Source organism: Myotis lucifugus, unplaced genomic scaffold (genome assembly GCF_000147115.1).
Source record: "Myotis lucifugus unplaced genomic scaffold, Myoluc2.0 scaffold_54, whole genome shotgun sequence".
In the NCBI taxonomy this organism is placed as follows: domain Eukaryota; kingdom Metazoa; phylum Chordata; class Mammalia; order Chiroptera; family Vespertilionidae; genus Myotis; species Myotis lucifugus.
In genome coordinates this window covers 4,658,117-4,683,740 of record NW_005871102.1, presented here as the reverse complement: position 1 = coordinate 4,683,740, position 25,624 = coordinate 4,658,117, and the positions used below count along the sequence as shown (strand labels likewise).

General features: G+C 37.6%; 1 protein-coding gene across 2 annotated transcripts in view; it reads right to left on the bottom strand.

Annotated features, from left to right (window-relative positions):
- Window positions 1–25,011, bottom strand: part of TDRD5 (tudor domain containing 5) — a 42,903-nt gene extending 17,892 nt beyond the window's left edge. For both annotated transcript variants that reach the window (XM_023754029.1, XM_023754030.1), the window contains exons 1-10: window positions 24,782–25,011; window positions 23,754–24,163; window positions 22,045–22,235; window positions 19,129–19,212; window positions 16,855–16,911; window positions 13,732–13,885; window positions 9,456–9,628; window positions 8,157–8,377; window positions 3,928–4,140; window positions 3,333–3,399 (exon numbers count right to left, since the gene is read on the bottom strand). In XM_023754029.1, the coding sequence (XP_023609797.1) occupies window positions 3,333–3,399; window positions 3,928–4,140; window positions 8,157–8,377; window positions 9,456–9,628; window positions 13,732–13,885; window positions 16,855–16,911; window positions 19,129–19,212; window positions 22,045–22,235; window positions 23,754–24,163; window positions 24,782–25,011 (1,800 nt within the window). The remainder of the gene's footprint in view (window positions 1–3,332; window positions 3,400–3,927; window positions 4,141–8,156; window positions 8,378–9,455; window positions 9,629–13,731; window positions 13,886–16,854; window positions 16,912–19,128; window positions 19,213–22,044; window positions 22,236–23,753; window positions 24,164–24,781) is intronic.
- Between the last annotated feature and the right edge of the window lie 613 nt (window positions 25,012–25,624).

Sequence of the window (25,624 nt, the reverse complement as noted above, 5' to 3'; positions counted from 1 at the left end):
GAGTGGTGAGAATAAAGAGCTAAGAAAATGAGAAGTATGTAACTAAATCTACATGGATGTTATTATTTTATGCAGTCAATTTCTTGAGGGGTCAAAAACTATAATATTCACTACACAACAAAAATAGACCAGAAAATTAGGTTAAAGAATTTTAAGTGTTCTAATATCCTTGCATTGTTACACACATATATGTTGTATTTCCTAGAATAATCACTAAAATAATATAGTGTTAATTAGGGGAGTGATTTTTAAATCTCTTCAAAATAGGGGAAGACAAGGTGAGAAAAAGAAAGACTAGGTAAGCCAGTGATTTTTCAGGGCCTGGGCTCTCCCCAGAACTTGTGAAGTTTAGTAGTGACCTAATAATCTGGGCAGATTGTGTACACTGATTATAGAATTCACCCAATGTGGCTCCCTCCCTTCATGTGTGTTTCCTCTTAACTTCCAGCTGTATGCTAGTCCCAAACAATGTCCTCTAACTCTTCAAACCAGCAAGGCTGGAGATTCGGCTTCCAAGGGTAGACTGCTTTTCTGCCCCCTTTGGATTTTGTCTCTGGGAGTTAGTCCCACCATGCTACTCTGTCATTATAAATTACATTAACTTTTATCAAAACCATAAAAAAGATAGAAATAAAGTGAAATCCATTCATTTAGTTAAAGACACTAGTGACCCAGTGCACAAAATTAGTGCACTTTAAAAGGGAATTAATTAGAGGAAATATTTTAATATTGCTATTTGCCCTTTCTCTATAATAGAAGTGTCAGAGATTAAAGAAAATTGGTAAAGTGTATATGAAAATCTTCCTCCTGTCAGAGTCTGGGGTGCACCATGAGAACCAGAGTCAAGTCCCCACCCACCCACGTGTGCCTTGAAATCACGCGAGATCAAGACCCAGCCGGCCCCACCCCTATTTGGCTTTATCCAGACCCGGATGGCCCCACCCCCGTCAAGCCCCGCCGGGTGGGGAAGCGCAGCCTCAGGTCGCCCGGCCCGGCACTGGGGCAGGGGTCGTGGCCTGAGGTCCCCCGGCCTGGGGCAGGGGGCATGCCTTGAGGTCCCTGTCAAGCCCTGCTGGGCAGGGGGCATGGCCTGAGGTCCCCGTCAAGCCCTGTCGGGCAGGGGGTGTGGCCTGAGGTCCCCCAGCCTGGTGCCAGGGCGGGGGGCACGGCCTGAGGTCCCCTGTCAAGCCCCACCAGGCCGGGGGCACAGACTTAGGTCCCCTGCCCCGGCCCAGCGCCACGCAGCCTCAGGTCCCTGGTGATTGCTCATTAAGGCTTGTTACAGGAACTCGACCTCTGCTGTGGGCGTAGCCATCTTGTGTTATGGAATCCCTGCCTCTGATGTGGGCACAGCCATCTTGACCGTTATGGCATGATGGTCAATTTGCATATTCAGTCTTTATTAGATAAGACTAGAGGCCAGTTGCACGAAGAGATTTATGAAATAGGCCTTCCCTTCCCCTGGCTGCCAGCACAGGTTTTCCTCCGGCACCCAGGACCCAGGCCTTCGCTCCGGCCGGAGCCTTCAGTCTTCGCTCCGCCGCTTTGTGCCTACGTATGCAAATTAACCACCATCTTTGTTGGGTTAATTTGCATACACTCCTGATTGGCTGGTGAGCGTAGCAGAGGGATGGTCAATTTACATGTTTGTCTATTATTAGATAAGAAGATTTACTAAGCACAAATCATGTTTTAAGCATTGATCTATGCACTGGTGATCTAGTGAACAAGATAATTTCCCTGACCTCAGAACAAATAATACCAGATCAGGAGCTCACACTTTTGTATGTGAACAAATAATACCAGATAGTGTTATGAAGATAAAATAAAGTCACCATGAATGAGGAAATAACATTTGGGCTTAAAACTGAACTTTTAAGCTTTAAACTTTAAAGTTTTAAAGTTGCTTAAAACTGAATGACAAAAAGGAGCCGACTATGAGAATTCTTTGCATAAACTATTCCATTGATCAGAAAGGGCAAATCCCTAAGGCCAGAAGCCCTAAGTTCAGGAAAGAAATAAGAAAACAAAGCAAAGAGAATCAGTAATGGTAGTGATCTGGCAGATATGAGAGTAATGAACATTGGCTACAAGTGGGTCACGAATTTAGTGCTGAGCTTCATGATGTAAGTCAGGGCTACAATGCACCCTTAGAAAACAATCCTGAATACTGACTTGCACAAAAAGCATACACTGCATACATTATTTGTAATACTAAAATATCAGAAACAGATTGAATGTCTAACAATAAAGGGATACACAGGCCATGATGCACATTTACCTAACAGATTACTGTGAGTCTATTAAAATTGAGAATTATGGTAACATCAACATATTTATGCTATCATGCAGAGTGAAAACATGAATTATGAAATAACAGGACTACTATTTTATGAAACGCTCAAGACTACAAAAATCCTCACCACAACAACCAATAAGCTATCCTGAAAGAAACATACATCAAATTTCTAAATTTAATGTGTTTAGTGGTAAAATTATACATAATTTTTTTCTTTTTCTTTCCTCTTTACTGTGTTTTTTGGATTAAAAAGAATTTTAAAGGGAAAAATCCATGTATATGTAAGCAACTGATAGACAAATATAGTATAATAATATGTATGATATGTACAACTAAGAGTTCTGAGGGAAAAACATATATAAGGAACATAAATATAACTATGTAACAGTTAACAAATTTAACTACCTGGGTGAAAATGCCTCCTGCTTCCATCCCACTACAATCGTTCCCACAAAGATATTACTAGAGAACCTTTAAAAAACATAGATTGACTGTGGCAGTTCCCCATGGATACCCTTTAGCTGCTCCCCAGCATCTAAAGGACAATGTCCAGATTCCTGAACAGGAATATGGATCCCCCTTAAGTTTCTGTCTATTTCTCTGACCATCATTTGCCATGCCCCAACTCCAGCTCATCCTATATTACGTTGCCAAACAGAACCACTTCACACTTCTCCAATTTGAGGTGTTTTGTGCTGTTCTCATTTTGCCTGGAATGTCTTCTCTTTTTTGTCCAGTTATAGTCTTAATCTTCCTTCATAACTCCACTCAAATACCACCTGTATTATGGGGCCTTCCCTAATTACCTTGAACAGAGATGTATATTCTTCCTCATACACCTCTACCATACACAGCAGAAATCTCTATAGCAAATATGGCACAGTACAATTATTTTTATCTACACATCTGTCTTCTATATTTCTACAATGATTTATTTGAGGGCTTATTCCATGTTTTATTTTTTATCCTAAGAAACTAAATCTGTTCTTGGCATCACATGTTTTCTGATTAAGAGGAAAACAAGCAAACATACCTCTACCGGTCTCACCCAAGCCAAAGAACAAGGGATAGCCTGAGCTGGAAGCTTTGTGTAGCAGCATCTGCAATTGATAATCAAATATATTAATATTTAATCATGTTTTTATACTGCATGCTATGGAATTTCTAAGCCATTTCTTGATTTTAGCTATTCATACCATTTCAGAGTATTTTATTCATGCATTTTTAAATTAATGTCTTATACTTTAAGGCACTCTAAGAAATACTAGTAAAATCATTAAATATAGTTTTTAAAAACCATGCAAATCGGTAGGAAGAGGAAATCTTCATGCTATATAAATGCAACTCTTAGCATAACACAAAGAAACATTTTCTTAATAGGAGGTTGAAATTCAATCTCATAGTCCAGTCAGATTCACAGTCATGTGAAAAAAGACACAAGAGATTATAATACAACTGTGAACCTAAATGACTATTTGCCAAGTCTGCACTGAGAAGAAAGAGGGATGGTAAGCAGGAAAGGCTAGAGAGAGGAAGGCAAAAGAAAACAAAGAGGTCTCCTAACCACACAAAGCTTTGGCATTGTGATTCAAAAATTGAGTTGTCCTCCTTAAATTTGTTAAACTCACTTGAGGAACCTCAAGGAGGACTTCTGAACAGTTCCAATATTTCCAAAGTCTGGGTAGAACACTTCAACTTCCTGTTTCCCAAGAACTCGATGGATAATGACGCGATACCACCACTTATCCTCAGAAATCTTTACACAACAGAGATGTCCTGGTTGGATAAAATATTCTGGCATGGCATATCGATCAGAAACCAGTTGATTAGAATAACAGCGCCTGTGGAATTCCGTAACATGGGAACATAGGGGGAGAACAATTTTTATTAGTGTATCAAGAGCAAGGAAGTCTGGGCAAAAAGCAAAGGAAAACACCCTCATTTTTTCTGATTTGTTAATGTGTTATTAATACCAATTAGTTTAATTTTCCTTTTTCTTTTCTAAATCCCTTCTCTTCTTCAACAAATATCTTTTTAAATAGGAAACTCATACACTCATTTTGCCTCACATTCTCTGCTGAAGAATGCAATCTAACTCCATTCCCCAGAACTTCCTAAAATGGACATTGTAAAAATATCAATGGTCTGTTAATTCCCAAATCCAATAGCCTTTCTCCTCAGCTGTCAATATACTTGCTCTCTCTGCAGAATGGCCCTGATCCTTTCCGCTTTCAAATTCTATCCTACTTAGTTTCCAAGACACTCTTTTCTCCTACTACTTCCTTGTCCATGATTATTCCCTTAGTGGCTCTGTAATTGCCTTAAAAGTTTGGGTTCCCCTGGGGGCTTATCTTTAGGGCGTGTACCATACTAAAAGCTCAGGCTCTGAAACCAGTAACCTGGGTTCACACCCATCATTTACCAGCTGTGTGATGATTTTATCTTCCTGTGCTGCAGCTTACTTGCTGGAGATGGGGATGGGGATAATAAAGCCTTACTTACAATATGTGAATGTTCAGCAAAATCCAAATATAGTAGCATCCAAATATTAACTATTTATTATTACCCCTGCTGTATAACATCTCATCCATTTTTTAAATTTTTTGTGTTTTTTTTTACTGCCTCATCCATTTTCATACCTATACTACTACTGATAAATTGATGATTCTCCATCTCTATGTTTAGACTCTGCATCCCTTCTGCATTTTATTTTTTTTAAATATATTTTATTGATTTTTTACAGAGAGGAAGAGAGAGGGAGAGGGATAGAGAGTTAGAAACATCGATTCAGCTGCCTCTTGCACGCCCCCTACTGGAGATGTGCCCGCAACCGGGGTACATGCCCTTGACTGGAATCAAACCTGGGACCCTTCAGTCCACAGGCAGACACTCTATCCTCTGAGCCAAATCGGTTAGGGCCCTTCTGCACTTTAAAACTTTACTTCCAACTGTATGAAAAAGATGCTAGTTGTTGCCAATTTCCATTCTCCTCTTTTTTTTTTTTGTAGGAATAGCATCCCTATTTTTTAAAAAAATTATTATTTATCCTCACTGGATGACATGTTTCACTGATTTCTATTTTTCATTTTAAAAAATTATTAATTTTTTATTGATTTCAGAAAGGAAGAGAGAGATAGAAACATCAATAAGAGAGAATCATTGATCGGCTGCCTCCTACATGCCCCACGCTGGGATTGAGCATGTGCCCTGACGGGGAATTGAACTGAACCATGACCTCCTGGTTCACTAATCAACGCTCAATCACTGAGCCATGGCGGTCGGGCTGTTTCATTGATTTTTAGAGAGAGAGGGAGAGATAGAGAAACACTGATGTGAGAGAGAAACACTGATCAGCTGCTTCCCATACATGCCTAGGTATGTGTCCTCCAGGGAATTGAACCCATAACTTTTTGGTGTATGGGATGGCATTCCAACCAACCGAGTCACCTGGCCAGGCAATAGAATCCCTATTTTTAATTGATTTCCCAGACTCCCTTACATCTAAATGTGTCTATGTGAATACTAAGTTCTGGACAATAGGATGTGAGATTGTGAATTAATGTGTGTTTTACCACAATTTTTTAAAAAGTAAAGTGAAAATCCACCTTGTGTCTTTCAAAGAAAAAGGGATGTCTCCAACCCTCTACCTCCCCCACTCCTCCTTCCTACTGGCTGGAATGAGGATCTGGTGGTGAGCTACATCCTGGACCATGTGGGTGGGCCAATACATTATTATCTTGGGCAGCAAGACAGAAAACACTGTTGTCCCTAACACCTGGAGCTATCCTACCGGCATGTATTACTTATACACAAACTATTATGGGAAGAAGAAATAAACTTTTATCTTCATGCTACTACAGCTAACTTAGGTCTTTGTAACACTGGCTAAACCTTAATCCCAACATTACCCACTCAACATTACCAATTCAGTATCTCATGATCACCTTAGATTCACTATTTGCAAACTTCTAACTTCCAAGTCCAGCTGAAACCTACCTAATCTCTAAAGTCAGCATAGTTTTCATATTTTCCTTTTCTCTCATCCTTTTCAACCACATTCTTGTCATCAAGACTTGACAATTCTATTTTCCTAATTTATCTCCTCCTTTCCACTCTCTCACCAACACTAGCCTATAACGGATCTTCTCCCCTTCACTCCATCCATCCTCCACACTGCAACTAGCGTTAGCCTTCTAAAATACAAACCTGACGTTCTTTCTTTCTTAAAACCTTTAGAGGTTCCTCGCTGTATACAAAAGAAATAAAATTCCCTTCCCATAGTGTCCATACTCTAGCTCTTCCCTAGCCTTCCAGTTTAACATCCAGTCATTGTCCCCCCACCCTCACCCAGTGGTGACTTCCATTCCCTATTTGTTGTTCTCAGAGCACAGGGCTCACTCCTTTGTAATGTTGGCCTTGGTGCCAGTGACTGGACCTGCACCCATCCACTCACACCTCCTTGTCTGGAAAATTGTTACTTATATTTGAGGCCTAGCTCAAGTGAATCCTTATGAAGCTCTCCTCCACCTTGCCCAGGCACAACTTCTGCCTCACACAATATCCCCCTTATCCCTCATCTATTTTCCTAGCTAATCACAGTGTCACAAAGGCAACGACCATGACCATCTTCTCCTTGTACAGCCAGTGCCTCAACATCCCAACACCAAGGAACAGCAGATACAGTATTAACAATAGCAGCCAACATTTGAGCTAGACTCTATTCTAAGTACTTCCACATTCACAACTGGTGAGTTAAGTACTATCATTATCCCTATTTTGTAGATTAGAAGACCAGACACAGAGAAGTAAAGTAACTTCAAAGTCACAGAGCCAGTAAGTGTGCTTTAAAATATAGGCACACTAGCCCTAACAGGTTTAGCTCAGTGGATAGAGCGTCGGCCTGCAGACTGAAGGGTCCCAGGTTCGATTCTGGTCAAGGGCATGTACCTTGGTTGCGGGCACATTCCTAGGAGGGATGTGCAAGAGGCAGCTGATCGATGTTTCTCTCTCGTCGATGTTTCTAACTCACTATCCCTCTCCCTTCCTCTCTGTAAAAAATCAATAAAATATGAAAAAATAAAATAAAATAAAATATAGGCACACTAAAATGGACTATACAAGAATATATTTACCAAGTGATTATTATGTGACTTACATTATTACAGGTATTCTTGGGTGGGACAAGTACACAATGTAAAATTAGAAAAAAACATTAAGTGCTTTTGAAGAGAGACAAAATAAATAACAAAAAAAACACTTGTATGTGACACTAATATAAAAATTAGACATTATTGTTCATGAATAAATCTAAAGTGATTGAAAATGTATACATTTACATGATGTTTATTAATAAAGAACATTTTTCAGTAGAGAGATGAGATAACTTAGAGCAGTAGTTCTCGAAATATAGTTCATGACCCCTGGAATCCTGTTAATATCCTTCAGGAAGTACATAAGAGCAATGCTATTTTAGTATTATTATGAAAATAGTTATTTTCCCTTTTCACTGTGTTAATATCTCAACCAAAACAACATATCTCAAAACAGAAGCAGATATTAAAAAATCCAAGTTTCTTCTCTTAAGCTAGATATTAAAGAGATCTGCAAAAAAATGTAAACCATGCCACTCTTCTAATTTACAAAAATATTTTCAAAAAATGTTATTTATATTCACACAATTGGATTTACTAAATTTTTAAACAAAAGGTATTTTTAAAATCTTGTCATTTTAATTCTATATGATGAATATCAATAAACGAAAGCTCTCATGGGTCCTTAATTTTTAAGAGTCCTGAAGCCAAAAGATGTGAGAAGTGCTGATTTAGAATGAGATACACTAAAAACAAGAGACTCCTACCGCATTTCAATCATCATGTCTTCAAGTAACTCTGATGAATCCCTGCTATAGATCTGGATGTAGAATTGACTAGGAGAGATGATATTCTCCACAAAGACTCCCACGAGGGTACTGGTATCTAACGGCGGCAGTCTGCATAATTTCTTGTCCCAGGCAGCATCTGGTGGGATATCATGATTTGCCATTGCCTGACTGAGCTGTGATTTATCAATTTCTACTTGCTACAAGTTAAAAAAGAAATCAAAGAAGCCACAATAAATCTTCGGGTGACATTTCAAACTTCATGACAACATTTCTCCAAGTATATTTCATGAATCCCTTTATCAGAATCACCTAGGAAATTATAAAAATGAAGATTCTTGGGCTTTAGTCCACACTTACTAATTCAGAATACCTGGAAGTGGGCCCACAAGTATGCATTAAAAAGAATTCCCTTGGTGATTCTTACCTATGGTAAAATATGAAAACCTACTGCCTTATGATATTAAAGAGTTAAAAGTGTATTGCTCAACTACCCTATACAACACTAAACATGGTACTTCAAATATTCAGGTTGATTCTCATCTTACCCAACCTTACCAACAAAGGTAACCTGAAGAATAGATTAAATTTCAAACTAGTCTTATAATAAAAAATAGGGTTTCTCAAATACTCAGTCTAAAATATATTATTTTCCTTTAGGCCTTCCTATTGTCCTCTAGAAAACACAGCAGACTCTCCTAAAACAATGTTTTCCTTCCATGAAAGAAGCAGGGATAGAGGGTAGAAAGGAAGGAGCGTAAGTAATTAATTCCTTAATAACAACAGAATAAGTAATAGGAGGTGAGAACACAAAAGGGGAAAATTTGTGCGGAGATGTAATGAAGGAGAAAAAAGAAAAGCTCCCTATAACTGAGTATAGGTTGGGGTAGTCTGCAGCAGCTGTTGAGGCATACAGCTAACACAAAGCTCCTCAAGTCTTCCCTTCTAAAGCAGTCCAGGGTTTTCAAGCTTACATTTTGAAAAACCTGGACAGAGAATCAGCAATGTCATCTTAAGAGAACTGTCATATCTTCAAAGCTATCTGAAAACTTGAAAATGAGACTTGAGGGAAAGCTAGTAAAAAAAAAAAAAAAAAGATTGAAAACTAGAATAAATGCTGCATAAAGTGACTTTAGACCAAAGCTCTAGTCTCTTCCAAGAAATCAAATACCCAGAAATAAGACTTTCTAAAACAGAATTTTGGTTTAAGGAAGCAGTCATCCAGTTACCCTCCATAATGCTGAATCTCCAGTGAACAAGTCTGTAGATCTCACTCACCAGCTGTAAAGGCTTCACCACCAGGTTAGGCTTCTTGTAAATTCTCTGTTCTGGCTCTTTATGATTTTTAAAAGACCAAATCCATGGGGTTTCCTTAATAGTAGCAGTAGACAATGCATTTGTAGGAGGACTGGAGACATAAGTTTTGGCTTCTATTTTCTTATCTGATTGAACTAAATATGAACTTCTTATTGATGAAACAGCTCCATCTGAAATGAACAATAGAGTAGCTTAAGTATATCTGTTAAAATATTTTTATAACTGCTATTTAGCACATCCTATGTGCCAGGCACTGGGTAGATAGTGCTGAATGAGAGATATGAACCTGTCCTTGCAGAACTTTTCAGGATGGAGACATATAAGGGAAGTTCTAGATGGGAACAAATCTTAATTATGTTGGGGAAAGAGGTTAATTCTGATAAGGCTTCTTAAACTTTGGTGGAAGGTTTTTTAACTTTCAACATTTTTATTTCAATTTATTTCTCCTTCAACTTTAGCAGTGAACATTCATTGTTGCTTCATGTAGCATGTCTGTGACTACTTAATAGTCCATAATATGATGCCTTAATTTTTAGGGAATTCCCAAATCAATCACATATTTTGTTGAAATCTACATGTGTATGATGATTCAGGAGTTTGGCACATTAAAACAGACCCCAGATACATCTAAAACCATAGTGACTCCTAAAAAATAAAATAAGTGCACAAATAAATACAATATTTATCACTGTAGTTTTTCATAATTGACATGTCCATTAATAGGAGATTAGTTAAGCGAATTATAATATAGTCACATAAAAGAATTATATGTAGTTAAAAAGAATGAAATCAACCTGTATGTGCTGACATGGGAAAACATTCACAATATATGAAACATAAAAAACAAGGACTAATACAATATTTATATATATTGTCTTGTGTAAGAAAAGTTTACATACATTATATAACTACTAGAGGCCCAATGCACAAAATTCATGCAAGAGTAGGCCTTCCTTCCCCCAGTGCCGGCACCGGCTTCCCACCAGCACCGGCTTCCCTCCGGCACCCGGGCTTCCCTCCGGCTGCCGGCAGGCACCCTGGACCCAGGCTTCTCTCACAGCCCGGGCTTCGTTTAGAAGGTCGTCCGGTCTAATTAGCATAATACGCTTATATTATTATAGAGAGGCCCGGTGCACAAATTCGTGCATGGGTGGGGTTCGGCTGGCCCAACCCGATCAGGGCTGATCGGGTCAGGCTGGCTTGGTGGAGGGGCCGTGGGCAGTTGGCCAGGAGGCCCACCCCCTGGTTGAACTCCTGGTCGAAGGGACAATTTGCATATTAGCCTTTTATTATACAGGATGTTATACAGAAGAAGTCCATAAGTAAACCCTCTAAAACTACTAACACTAGTTACCACCTCTGCATTGTTGGAAATGTTTAAAGAAGCAAACATTATTTTTGTAATATTTTCAAAATCTAGCTATGCTTACATATACATTGAAAAAAGTCTGGTCCTACCTGATTTGGCTCAGTGGCTAGAGCTTCAGACCGAAGACTGAAGGTTCCTGGGTTCGATTCTGGTGAAGTGCACATACCTTAGTTGCAGGCTTGATCCCTAGCCTGTCAGGGCACATTCGGGAGGTAAGCAATTGATGTTCTCTCTCACAATGATGTTCCTCTCTCTCTCTCTGTCTCTCCTCCCTCCCTTCCACACTCTAAAATTCAATGGAAAAAATATCCTCAGATGAGGATTAATAAAAAAACAACAAAAAGGTCTGGAAGGCTATACAAAAATTCTAATAGCATTTTTGTGGGGGTAAAATGATGAGAAATGTTCACTTTCAACTTTCTACTCATCTGTGCTATATGAATTTTTTAGAATGAACATGGGTTATTTTAATCAGAAAAATGTACAAAGAAACATTGATACTTTGGAAAAAAATAGCTGTCCATTGTAACCATTTGCAGAAACTTATCTCTATATAAAAGGCTAATATGCTAAGTGTCCTTCCCACTGTCCGACCAGTTGCTATGATGTGCACTGACCACCAGGGGGCAGATGCTCAACGCAGGAGCTGCCGTGATGCACACTTGCCATTTACAGAGAAACGGCAGCAAGGACCTGGCAAACAAAGAAACACTTGGCTTTCCCCAAGGGGGACACAGGCCCCACCACCATCCCAGAGTGACAGCCCACCAAATTGTAGCCAACGCTGCCCAGATCCCATGGCCAGCCCAGAAACAGTCACTGTGGGCGCTGGGTAATGACGTCACTTAGCAACACCTGGCTTCCTCTCCCTAGCGACTAGCCTCCTTGGAATTTTTTCAGCCAGGAACACGACTTGCTTTATACCCAGGTGGAAACATTTACACTTTAACCAAATGTCTGTGAAGCATTTTCCCATGCCTCGTCTCATTTGATCCTCACAGAAGTCCTAGAGTAGGTAGACAGGAGACTTGGTAGAATCCTATTTTCTTTTCATTAGCCAGAAAACAGAGATTTAGAAAGCTTAGAAACTTGACCCAACTGAAAAGAAGTAAGAAATGGTGGACCTTGAAAATGACTTCAGGTTTTCTCACTGTGCAGAATATAGCCAAACACTGCTGCAGTTAAATATTTTACCCTTTGTTCTCCCTGCATGATCTACAATAATAATCTGCTTTGTGTTGATATTTACTGCTGTGTTGCTAACAATTACCTGAAAGAGAATTGGGGTGCTTCACTGGGCTGGAAAAAGTTTAGCTAAGTCAGAAAGCAGGTCTAATTAAGCAAGTTTATTCTATATCTATAAAAGGCTAAGTTGACGCGCATGCACAATACATATAAAGCTCTCACTGGTGCCAATCACACGTGTGTGTTTCCATCTGTCATTGTTGATTGTGGATTTGGTTGACACTACTATTATAGAGAAAGGGCAGATAGCGATATTAATACATTGCAGACGGATCACATGAATTCTCGTGTTTTCTGTTCTGAGGTTTGTGACCAATCATGAGAATTCTTTAAAAAGATATTAGCTTGTAAGCACATGTAATAAATAACTTCCAAATGCAATGGGTATTTAATTTTAAAACATGCCTTTAACATTTATGTAAAACGTTTTTTGTACTCATTCAAAAGAAACTTATCTGGCCACTGGGTAAAGCTAGCAATAAAACTACTGGTCCGCAATGTGTTAAAATATTTCTTCTAATTAATTTCCTTTCAATGTGCAGGAATTCATACATCAGGCCACTAGTAAAAATATAAGTACGATATTTTACTATTGGTTGGAAAGACATTACCAATGAGGGAACTGAGGAAAGAGTACATGGGATCTGCCTGTATTAGTTCTTAATAAGTGTATCTGAATCTACAGTAATGTCAATAAAAATTCCAAAAGAAAAATATTAAGCCACATTAAAAACAAAAATAAAACAAACAAAAACCAAGTGCCTTAATTGCAATGTGGTGTCCTGAAGTGGATAGAGAAATAGAAAAAGAACAATTTTTGAAAACTGGTAAAATCAGAATAAACTCTGAAGTTCAGTTAATGTAATGTACCAATGCTAATTTATTAGTTTTAATAAATGTATCATGGTAATGTAAGATGTTACTATTAGGAAACACTGGATGAAGGGCATATGGGAACCCTGTACTATCTTTGCAACTTTTCTGTAAACCTAAAATTATCACAAAATAAAATGTTCATTTTTAGAAAAGCACAAGTGCTGGATGCCAAGGCACATCCATTTATTCTGAATTTCCATGTACTTCTTTTTAAAAAAAAATAAGTTAATTGATTTTAGAGGTAGAAGCAGAGAGAGGGAGAGATAGAAACATCAATGAGAGAGAAACATCAACATCTATCGGCTACTGGGGATTGAGCCTGCAACCCCATATCGAACCGGTGCCCTTTTGGAGCAGGGGCTGATGCTCAACTACTGAGCCACACCAGGTGGGCTGAATGGCCATGTATTTCTAAATAGCTTTTGATATAGCCAGAGTTAAGAACTACCTAGTGCTTCCCCATCAGATCACTGTTTCAAAAACCATTTTCTTCAGAATTATCCAAAAATCTGGACAATGAAGAAAGTAAATTTTTAAAAATAAGATAATCTTGAATAGTAATATAGGCTAGCCTATTATAACAAATATCACCAGAAATAAGGTCATTATATATAAAACATTTTCAAGGCTAATGTGTGATCTGCTTGGTTATAACAAAGAATCTTACACATACAAATGCTTTCTTTTTCCTTGTCCTTACAGGGACAACTAAAAATCAGGTTTGCTTCATATTGTAATTAAACTCACCATGTGGTAGAGGCTTCATATCAGCATCAAACACCAGTAAGTCTTGCTCTCCTTCCCTGAACTCCACATGGAGAATGTCACTAAGAGCTCCAACGAGTTCTATCACATTTAAGAAGCCCAATTTTTTTGGTGAAAGTTGTTCTTTAAAAATTAACTGTCATACATACATACACACACACATACAAAAAAAAAGGAACATGAAACAGCAATGTTAGATAACAGGAATATAATATCTACAGATACCTTGGACAGTGCTTTAATTTGGATTTAGTCAAGCTAAATCTGTAAGGATCAGTGAACTCAGGTACCACAGTAAAGGCTTGCTTCCATACAAGTCTAATACAAACCAAGAGACTTTTGAATATCATTTATTTAAAGAATTCATATTAAAAAATTCTTTGTAGCCAAACCGGTTTGGCTACACTCACTATAAAACTTATAGGCCAATTATGAATATCCCAAGAAATAAAGAATTGGTTGAGGACACAGGAAGGGTGGTGGTGAATTAAACTTAGTATCTTTACTTCTTTGTACCTTACATATGTATTATGGTTTCTTTCCCTTTTATGTTCATTAGTTACTTTAATGGTTTCTCTACCTTCTCTGTAGGTACCTAGTACTATGAAAATGCAATTCAGTAAGCAAAAGGCTAGTTTACAAAGAATTTTTTATTTTATTTATTTATTTTAATATATTTTATTGATTTTTTACAGAGAGGAAGGGAGAGGGATAGAGAGTTAGAAACATTGATGAGAGAGAAACATCGACCAGCTGCCTCCTGCACACCCCCACTGGGGATGTGCCTGCAACCACGGCACATGCCCTTGACCAGAATCGAACCCGGGACCCCTCAGTCCACAGGCCGATGCTCCATCCACTGAGCCAAACCGGTTTGGCTACAAAGAATTTTTTAATATGAATTCTTTAAATAAATGATATTCAAAAGTCTCAGAAAGGTACAGAGCAAAAAACAGTCTCCATCCCACTCCCATGCACCAGTCACCCAAGAGATCACCTCCTGGGATGTAACCCTTTTCACCAGTTTCTTGTGCAATTTATATTACCCAATTTTATTATATATATTGTCTGTGAATTTTTGGTTTTGCTATCTGGTTTCTCTCTTCATCTTTATGTGGAGCTGCAGGAAGATCCCAAAACTGCACTGCTGATATATTATCTTCTCTTCAATTAGCAATTTAACAAGGGATGTTGAAAGAATGGCAGAGTGTTGACCAGGTATTTCAAGAGAAAAAAAGTCATACAAGTAGCTTTTATATCATGTTGAATAAAATAAAGAGAAGGGTTGGCAGGTGTTTCTACAATTTAGAATAAAAGTTAAATTAAATCTATACTCACTATATATTTATAATCATAAAATTGAATTTCTGCCTAAGTCTATTTATTAAGAAAGGCAAAGAGCTTCCCTGAAACATTAAACGACTTATTTTAATTTCTCCTTAACTTTTGTAATCTTAACACCCTGAACTTTTATTACACAGAGTACATTTGCTAAAATGTTTGTGGTAAAAAACTACTCACTCTGAGCTGTGAGTCTGGCACAGGAGGTTGATTTTACCCATAAATTTTATATTACTCTCTGACTTTATTCTGTAATTTCACTGATAAGTGACTTTACTTGTTAATCCAAAACAAATCAGAGCCTTTGTTTTAGCTTCTCCCATTGGCCTACTTGAAAAACACTTTGTGGTTCTAGAAGATACATTTCTTTAAAAGAAGATGAATTTAAATTTCCTCCATCTCTATCCTGAGGGAGGATATGTATTTTTTCTAAGTTTTCTTCTTTTAACATTTACTGAATAATTACTATATGGCAGGCACTGATCTAAGTACTTTATTTTTAGGTCATTTAAACTTCACCAAACTATAGTATTAGGTAATATTATCCTGACTTTACATATCATCCATAAAACAGGACAAAGCGATGTATCTTACCCATTATGCTATAGTATCTCGCAATATCTGTATTCATATCTATAAATATATGTCAGTTTTTATGGCATGGTAGTTAAAAGGTAGGATTCTGAAACCAGACTGCCTGGGGTTCAAATTTTGACTCCTCTATACTCGCTACCTGGCCCTTAGGCAAGTTACTTCTTTATGCTTCAGTTTGTTGTAAAAATCTAATGAAAGACATTCAGAACAGAGTGCTGCACACAGCTAACATGTGTATATGTCTTAACCATTTTTTAAAATTGGCTATATGGCAGTATCTGAACTATCATTATTCAACTTGATTTTTTTTTCAGCAAACATGATGGTTACAAAAATGTTCCAAATTTCAGAACAAATCTACTTCATTTATTTTATCTACTACATATTATTGCATTGTATAAATGTCAATCCAAATTTATTTATCCATTCTCCTATTGATGGTCATGTAATGTTTCCAATTTTTTTACTATACTGCAATGTGCACATGCCTTACGAATGTCTTCATGTGCACGTGTGTAAGAGTTTTCTCTAAAGGACGTGTGGTGTAGAGTGTAGCTGTTGGATCAGTGGGGTGTGTATCTTAAGCTTCATTTGGTACTGCCAAAACGCTCTCCAAAGGGGATTTGTCACACAAGCAGCATAGAAGTATTTTGTATCTCTATAACCTCTCTGCTACTTGGTATTATCAGATATGAAAAATAACGTTCTTTTCTAATGATATTGTAACAATAAGCAGTAAAAATATCCTTCCTATGCATCATGAATTATTTATTAAAAATCATATTCTTAACTCTTTTAGTAAAGAAAAGGACATCAGAAATCAAAACAAGATGTTTAAGCTCTAGAGCAGGGGTGGGCAAACTTTTTGACTCGAGGGCCACAATGGGTTCTTAAACTGGACCGGAGGGCCGGAACAAAAGCATGGATGGAGTGTTTGTGTGAACTAATATAAATTCAAAGTAAACATCATTACATAAAAGGGTACGGTCTTTTTTTTTTTTAGTTTTATTCATTTCAAACGGGCCGGATCCGGCCCGCAGGCCAGTTTGCCCACGGCTGCTCTAGAGCATAGACTTGGAGGGTCCAAGTAGCAGCAACAAAATTTCTATCAATCAGGAAAACATAAGCTATAAAAAAAAAACCATGGTTGATGAAAAAGGAAACACTCACCTCAAACTCTCTAAGCAGTTTAGAAATAAGTAACCCCTCTGGAAATCTGGACACAACCTAATAAATAGAAAATGAAATATAATATAAGTATTTACCATTGGAGTGCTGGGTGATAAAATATAAGACAGTATAAATGTAAATATTAACAAAGATAAAAGCAGCATGTTATTGAGTGAATGAAATAGTCACAATATTTTTCAGTTTCCAGTTTTAAAAAACATTATAACAACAAAAAGCAGTGACTTCCAACATTTCCAGAGTTGAGAAATCATTCTTGCACAACATTGCAATTCCACAGCTCTCCACAAATTCCTATCAGTTCTTTAGCTTAGATAGCATACCATTAGTTCACATTTTAAAAAAAATCTAAAAAAAAAAATTCTATAGCATAAGTTCAAGCATTTTAAATGGTAAAAAAGAAATACAATGGTCATTATAACAAACTTTGAAAAATACAGTACAGAGAAAATATCCAGTTAGCCATTATTGTCTATGTATACATAAAATACCTATATTTAACATAAAATAGGCCATTATTTCTATAATCAGTTTTTAAATATCAAACCAAACACATCTTACCATGTCAGTAAATATGCATCAACATGTTTCTGGCTTGAGTTTTCAAAATATTCAATATACTTACATTTGTTTGCTCAATCCCTTAGAGCTATTTCCTATTTTTCATAACCACAAACACTGAAGTAATTATCCTCATAGTTGTACCTTATGCACTTGTCCAGTTATTTTTTTAGGATAAATTCCTAGAAATGGATTCAGTCTATCCCAATAAAGTATAAAAAGTTTTGCACTGGCCATGGCCAGGTAGCTCAGTTGGTTAGTGTTGTCCTGATACTCCAAGATTTCAGGTTTGATCCCCGGTCTGGGCATATACAAGAATCAATCAATAAATGCATAAATAAGTGGAAGAGCAAATAAATGCTTCTCTCTATATATATATATATATCTTTCATCTCTCTCTTTAAAAAATCAATAAAACTTTTTAAAGCTTTGGATTTTCCTAGATTTTTCAAGATACTATATATTTTATTTAAATTTTTAATTCAAGTTTCAGAAAAATGCAAAGGAGAAATGATTATAAAATCCTATGATTCAGAGATAGTTGTTGATGCATTTCAGAAACCAACTTATGCAAAAACATATTCACATTGTTTATGATTTACATTAAAGGATAACACTAAACATGTCACTCTATAAAATCTGTTTTTAGAGTCCAACAATATGTCAAGGAGATAATTCCATGTAAATTAACTGAGATACACATAAAAACTTTCTTATGAGCCACATGATATTCCCTAGTTTGGGTGGATAATTTAACCAATCCTTTATCAATGAATGCTTACTATTTCTCTAATATTTTGTTACCATAAAAAAGTCATATTGAACAAATGTCCAAACAAGAAGACAGGGCCTCAATGCCCGAAAGTTTTTGCATTTCTCCTAGTAAAACCACACAGCTCAAATGAAAGTAAAGCAGAAAGAGTCACAATAGCACTCTGATTATTCAAATTACATTTAACAGCTACCACCAAAATTTTAAGTGCACAAAGAACTTTTACGAGTTAATAAGGAGAAACAGTAAATTAGGCCAAAGGAAATATAAATGACTACTAAGCATATGAAAACATGCTCAATGTAAAAATCAAGAGATATAAGTTATAACAACATAATTAGACAGTAACATTTCACTGTCAGTAGGAATGAAAATCTGTTCAAACCTTTTAGAGGGAAAAGTAGTAATATTTATCAAACTTAATCAATACCTCTGTCAATTCCACTTCTAGATAAATGTTCAGACATTAACTACAGCATTTTTTAATAGCCAAGGCTAGAAATAACCCAAATGTTAATCAATAATAAATCTCATTAAGTGAAATATTGTATACCAACACGATGGGATACCATACACAATTTAGAATAATATTTGACATAAATATATAGAAAACTGGTATTGGAAAGAACTTGACAATGATTCATTGGGGTAATGGGAAGAAAACTGAGAAGAGAGCACATTTATGAAGGAACTTAACATTTTCTAAAGAATTTTTTAAAAAATTTTAAGACTCTGTAATTTATTTAGTTTTTTTCTGACCTTAAATGAATAGCCACTCCATTTGCAATATATTTGAAAAGATCAGGCATAAATATAAATATAAAACTAATAAATACTCTTAAGAAAATTAACTTGGCCACAAATGATATCTAATTGTATAATCAAGTATTCTTATCCATTTTCCAGAAACAGAAAATACTTACAAATTTTATTTTATGCTTTAGTTCTGGATTAATAGTCCCACCAGGTCCAATCTGTGCAATAACTGACTTGAAGGTGTTCTCCAACTATGAAAAAGAAATAAAAGTTCAAGTTATAGTAAAAAAAAAAAGTCAAAGATAAATCTGAATAATATGCAAAGGAAGTATCTATCAAAGGAAATGTATTTCAATCAAATGGATAAAAAACTGTTCTCAAGAGTCACTGTAACATTTCATACATACAAAATACATTTATAGTAGGTAAAATATTTATTAAAATTAAATATTCTTAAACTTTCCAGAGAATTAACATTCTCTATAACAATTAGATTCTAGAGCAGCCGTGGGCAAACTATGGCCCGCGGGCCGGATCCAGCCCGTTTGAAATGAATAAAACTAAAAAAAAAAAAAGACCGTACCCTTTTATGTAATGATGTTTACTTTGAATTTATATTAGTTCACACAAACACTCCATCCATGCTTTTGTTCCGGCCCTCCGGTCCAGTTTAAGAACCCATTGTGGCCCTTGAGTCAAAAAGTTTGCCCACCCCTGTTGTAGAGTCTTCAATTACTCAATCCCATACTCTTATCCAGAAAAAAATTTTGTTACCAATTTTCTTCTCTTTATAAAAGTATTCAATGTTTATTAAACACACACTTAGTGTTTGCCTAATGCAGGGAAGAGATGGGATGGTGAAAGGTCCCTGGGAGGCAGGATTCAGTGTGAGCCAGGGCACTGGTGGAATGACTGGCCATAAAGGGCAGAAGGAAAAGCTCTTCTGCTGAAATAGAAATGAAGGAGGAAAGAACCAATAGGGATGCAGAAAGATCTGGGAATGTGGGGTCAGAAAATAGAGTTACTATCTAGTGTATCCTGAGTTTAGAAGCAAGGCTCCCTAAGGAAAGAGGGAAAGGGGAGGAAGTTCACAAAGTTGAGCAAGTGGAAAAATAATGTTAAGGAAATAACGGATGATTATCTGAACTCAACAGATAGAGAGTAAAGACAGGAGCGGCCCAAGTTAAGACAGCAGGGATCTGAGGATTTTAGCAGAGAAGCCAATGGCAAAGGGAGACCCCAATAAAGTAAAAAAAAATGAAGAGACTATTGCAGAGAAGTGGTAGAGAAGGCAATGAAGGTAGAAGGAACTTCATGAACAAAGAAAAAAGAATAGTTTTCCTGAAGGCATTAGGAACATAGTAGAAGAGGAAACTGAAAAGGGTAGACTCAAGTCATATTACAGAATATGCCAAATGAAGTTTTTCAAAAATACAGACTTTTCCACAAAAATCAGATTAAAGAAATGAAGAGATAAGCATAGACCAAAGAAAATATTTCTCTGATAAAGGACTATGTCTAGATTATATAAATAATTCTTCCAACTCAATACAAAGACTACTTAATTTTTAAGAATGAGCAAAAATATGAATAGACACTTCAAAGAGGATATACAAATGGAAAATACTCGTATAAAAATATGCCCAACATTATTCATCATTAGAGAAATTTCAATTAAAACTAATGAGATCCCATCATACACCCACTGAAATGGCTTTTTAAAAACTGACAATATCAAATGTTAACAAAGCTGCAATGTAGCTCATGAGAAAGTAAAATTGTACAGACAATTTAGAAAACAGTTTGGCAATTTCTTACAAAGTTCTTAAACACACACTTAGTGTATGACCCAACAATCCTACTCCCAGTTATTTACTCAAGAGAAATGAAGTCTATATTCATACAAAGTGTATGTAAATGTTCATAGCAGATTTATTCATAATACCCCCAAACAGGAAATAACATCTAATTGAAGTATATCAATACAGTGGAATGATATTCAGCAAGAGAAAGGAACGACTAATATATGCTGGATGAATTTCAAAAGCATCATGCTAAGTTAAAGAAGATAAACACTAAAGGCTAGCTGTTATTTAATTCCATTTATATGAAACTCCTGGGAAGTCAAAATTACAGTTATAGAAAGCAGTAATTGTCTGTAGCTGCAGGCGGAGAAAGAGATTAACTACAAAGTGGCATGAGGGAACTTTGGGGGAATGATGGAAATGTTCTGTTTCTTGATTTTTATGGTTCTTACATGACTAGATACGTTGTCAAAACTCAAACTGTCCATTTAAAATGTGTAAATTTTATTATTTATGTTACTAAAGCTAGTATTTTAAGTTATAGAAATAAGGCACTTTTATGTTTCAAATTTAATTTCCATGTGCTTATTCTGAGCTCAACTTGTTATCTTGCTAACTTAACCAGGCCTTTTTTTTTTTTTTTTTAAAATATATTTTATTGATTTTTCACAGAGAGGAAGTGAGAGAGATAGAGAGTTAGAAACATCGATGAGAGAGAAACATCGATCAGCTGCCTCCTGCACATCTCCCACTGGGGATGTGCCCACAACCCAGGTACATGCCCTTGACCGGAATCGAACCCGGGACCCTTGAGTCCGCAGGCCGACGCTCTATCCACTGAGCCAAACCGGTTTTGGCAACCAGGCCTTTGTTGATTATATTTTAATAGTTTTTATTCAAAGTCCTTCAGCATTATAGTCACACAAAAATACCAGGATTGTAGTGCTCAGGGGCCAGCCATTCAGGTGAAAATATTCCTGAGGTAAGTTGTAAATATGCTTCTATAACTTTGGTGAAAAGCTGGAACTAGAGATACAGATCTGGGAACCATCTGCAGAAAATAGTAGAAACCCTGGAGTTGACAAAATTGTACTCTTTTCTCACTGTCACTTCTCATTTCTTATAATCCAGCGAACCATAGAAAATGCTTAAGTTACATCTGAAATTAGTGAATGACTTGAATTTTAAAAGACCAGCTTTTCCATCAGATATAAGTAATAACCACTAAATTTAAACACATTTTCAGTGTATTTATATCTCCAAACTCCAGTATCTCACCTGGTTTAATTTTTCAGTGTGATTCAGCCTTGAAGTCTCCACTACATTTGACTTAGTCTTTTCCATGTTCCATATTTGCTTCAATGGCTCCATGTTTGAAGTGGGTCGTGTAAAGCGTGTCTTTGCTATTGGGAAACTTGGAGAGTATGATCCTTCTTGTTTCATTCTAAAAGGCTGAGTAAAAATTTTACCTTTTGTGAATAAAAGGAGAGAAAAATTGTCACTAGAAATTTCTAGTTATCTCTGGTGGTATAATACGAGGCTACCGTGAGCTAAATGCCTCAATTTAGAACTAAAAATTAATGCAAGTAAGCTTACATTTAAACATTAAGTCAATAAAATGTACATGTAATGGAAGTGATTAGTCATCAATAGAAGAAATCCAAGAGATCCTAAGTGTGTTACTGAAAAAAGGGACATCTAAAACTCCACTTAAGGCAGCGGCTCTCAACCTGTGGGTTGCCAACCTGTGAGTCGAGACCCCTTTGGGGGTCGAACGACCCTTTCACAGGGGTCGCCTAAGACCATCGGAAAACACATATATAATTACATATTGTTTTGTGATTAATCACTATGCTTTAATTATTTTCAACTTGTAACAATGAAAATACATCCTGCATATCAGATATTTACATTACGATTCATAACAGTAGCAAAATTACAGTTATGAAGTAGCAATAAAAATAATTTTATGGTTGGGGGTCACCACAACATGAGGAACTATATTAAAGGATCGCGGCATTAAGAAGGTTGAGAACCACTGGTCTAGAGAAACACTATACAAATGATTATACTGGTTTCTGAGCCTTTGAGAATGACAGTGATTGGGAAGGAAAAACAATGAAGGAGCAGTAATAAGAACTGGGTGTCTAACCTGGCTCTACCACTTTTCCAACCATGTGACTTTGGAAAAGTCATTTGGCTTTCCTGAGCTTTGTTATCCTTATCTATAAGACAGGGATATTCACACTACTTGTCTATGGTATGGCAATGACAACCCAAGGTCAAATCCTATACAAATAAGGTGGTTATCATTACACTACATAAATTAATGCAGTGCCTGCTATGACATCAAAGATCAATGACGGCAAAGATCAGTTGGCAAATACTACTAACTAGTATGATTTTTAAAACTTCATTTTCCATGTTCCATCTTCTTTACGTGAACACATAGAACTAATGTTCATTTACAGTGAGAGAGCTAATTTTGTGTTTTTAAAATAGACTAGAGGCCCAATGCATGAAATCTGTGCAAGAGTAGGCCTTCCTTCCCCTGGCTGCTAGCACTGGCTTCTCTCTGGCACCCGGGACCCGAGCTTCCCTCTGGCCACCTGCAGGCACCCAGGACCTGGGCTTTCCTCTGGCCCTGGCTTCATCCGGAAGGATGTCCGGTCTAATTAGCATATTACCCTTTTATTATTATAGATACTACTTCTTATGACCTTACTAAATGCCAGGCACTTTACAGATATCATCTCATTTCATCCTCAGCACAACTCCAAGGTGCAAGTATTATTACTTCTAGAGATGAGGAAACTAATGCTTCGATGTTTTAAGTAACATGCTTGACATCACCCAGCTAGTGAATGACAGAGCCAACATTTAACTTCAACACATTGGCGGACCTTAGCCATTACATGCCTCTCTTTGTGTCACGAGTGCTCCGAAATTTGTTCACCCACAATAGTTACCAATGCTAACGTGCTTACCTGCTGGCCACCCTCTCTGCTTTTCTTCTGATATGCTCTTCTTTAACGTCAACAAAGAACCTGCTCTGGTCTGCTCTACAGAAATAACATCCGAAGCCGCATTCAGCACTTCAAACATGGACAGGAACCCATATTGCATGTACTGGAATGATCGTCCAAATCGCTTGGCAAATGCCTTTTCGAAATCAGACAGGAGAACAGGAGATAACGCCAGGAGGTCCTTCAACTCACTCTTCACAACAGCTGGAAGGATAGGGGGCACCCTTCCTCGGTAAGGCACTCGCCGGTGAAAGCTTGGCCCAGAGCAAACGCTGGCCCTTCCCTTCTGCATGGAGTTTCGGACCTTATGATTGCTCCTCTGTTTTGCAACTAAACTTGCGATTCCTCTGGTGGATTCATCTGGAATGGCTGAAGAGATGAACAAAGAAATCATATGTAGGTGAAAACTTACTCCCTTCGTTACCCTTTGTATCTGTGGTTGTGTAGTCATTTTTTAAACTCTCCATGTAGATGTGTCTCTGGATACCATGATAAATATGAACCCCTGGTTCTTTTATTTTTTTGCATTTTGGACAACAGCTTATTAGTTCCTCTACCAGAGGATGAAGAGAGAAAGGTAAAATTCAGTATGTCATTATTACTGCTAACTGACTCCTTGAAAGGTTTGAACATCTTGAGATGAACAACAAACTTCCCCTCGACTTTGTGTGTGTGTGTGTGTGTGCCATGTGGAATTAAAAAATATGATTTTATAACAATAAAAAAGTCCCATTGCTATGATCTCCCAACAAAAGGTGCCATCATCTGAAATCATATGCAAAAATGCAGTTTTTGTCAATGTACATTTTTTTGGGGGGGGGGGTAGGTTTCTTAATTTTGTGAAAGCTCTAACTTAGCCCACAACCTCAAAGGTAGCTGCCTATGATCACCTCCTCCCTGCCCGCCCCCCCAAATGAAAACACCCTGCCTAAGGTGCAGGATAACGGCTAAAACTTTACGACGTGGTTACTGATCACAAAGTTTACCTTTTCAGTATGACAGTCCCATCCCCGCAGGGGCAGACACTGACAACATCAGGCATGTCCAACACCAGCTCCATCGTGGACCGGTACCCAAGGACTCGGAGGGGCAAGTGGTTGCCAACCATCAGCAGGTACTCCTTTTCCAGCTGCTGTGGGGTCAAACCGTCTTTGGTGGAAATGAGAAGCGACCTTATCTCTTTCCTCAGGCATTCCAGGATGCGCTCCTGCTCAGACATGGCACCCTTCGGGATTTAAGCCAGAAACACGGCCCTTAAGCTTAAAACGACCTATAAGCGAAATACAAACAAGGGAGTTTTAAAAGTGTCGAAGGCAGCCCTGACCGGTTTGGCTCGGTGGCTAGAGCGTCAGCCTGCGGACTCAAGGGTCCCAGGTTCGATTCCGGTCAAGGGCATGTACCTTGGTTGCGGGCACATCCCCAGTAGGGGGTGTGCAGGAGGCAGCTGATCGATGTTTCTCTCTCATCGATATTTCGAACTCTCTATCCCTCTCCCTTCCTCTCTGTAAAAAAATCAATAAAATATATATATTTTTTAAAAAAGTGTCGAAGGCAGAAGCAACATCATGGGACGCCTCTGAAACTTGGGCTTCACCAAGCCCAGACCCCCCCCTCCCCCACCCGCAACTCTAACTCAAAGTCTCAATAAACCTCCCACCAGGGTTGATTTCAGCCACGTGTGTCTCCAGGGATCCCTGCCAGTGGCTCCTTGTGTGCGAGGTCGGAGTTCTGCAGGCTTTAACGCGGGTTCTCCCTAGTCCATCCACTCGGATGGAACCTGGGAAACCAGGACTGGGAACGAGGGCCCACGCCACGCCCGCCTGCCCTCGGGG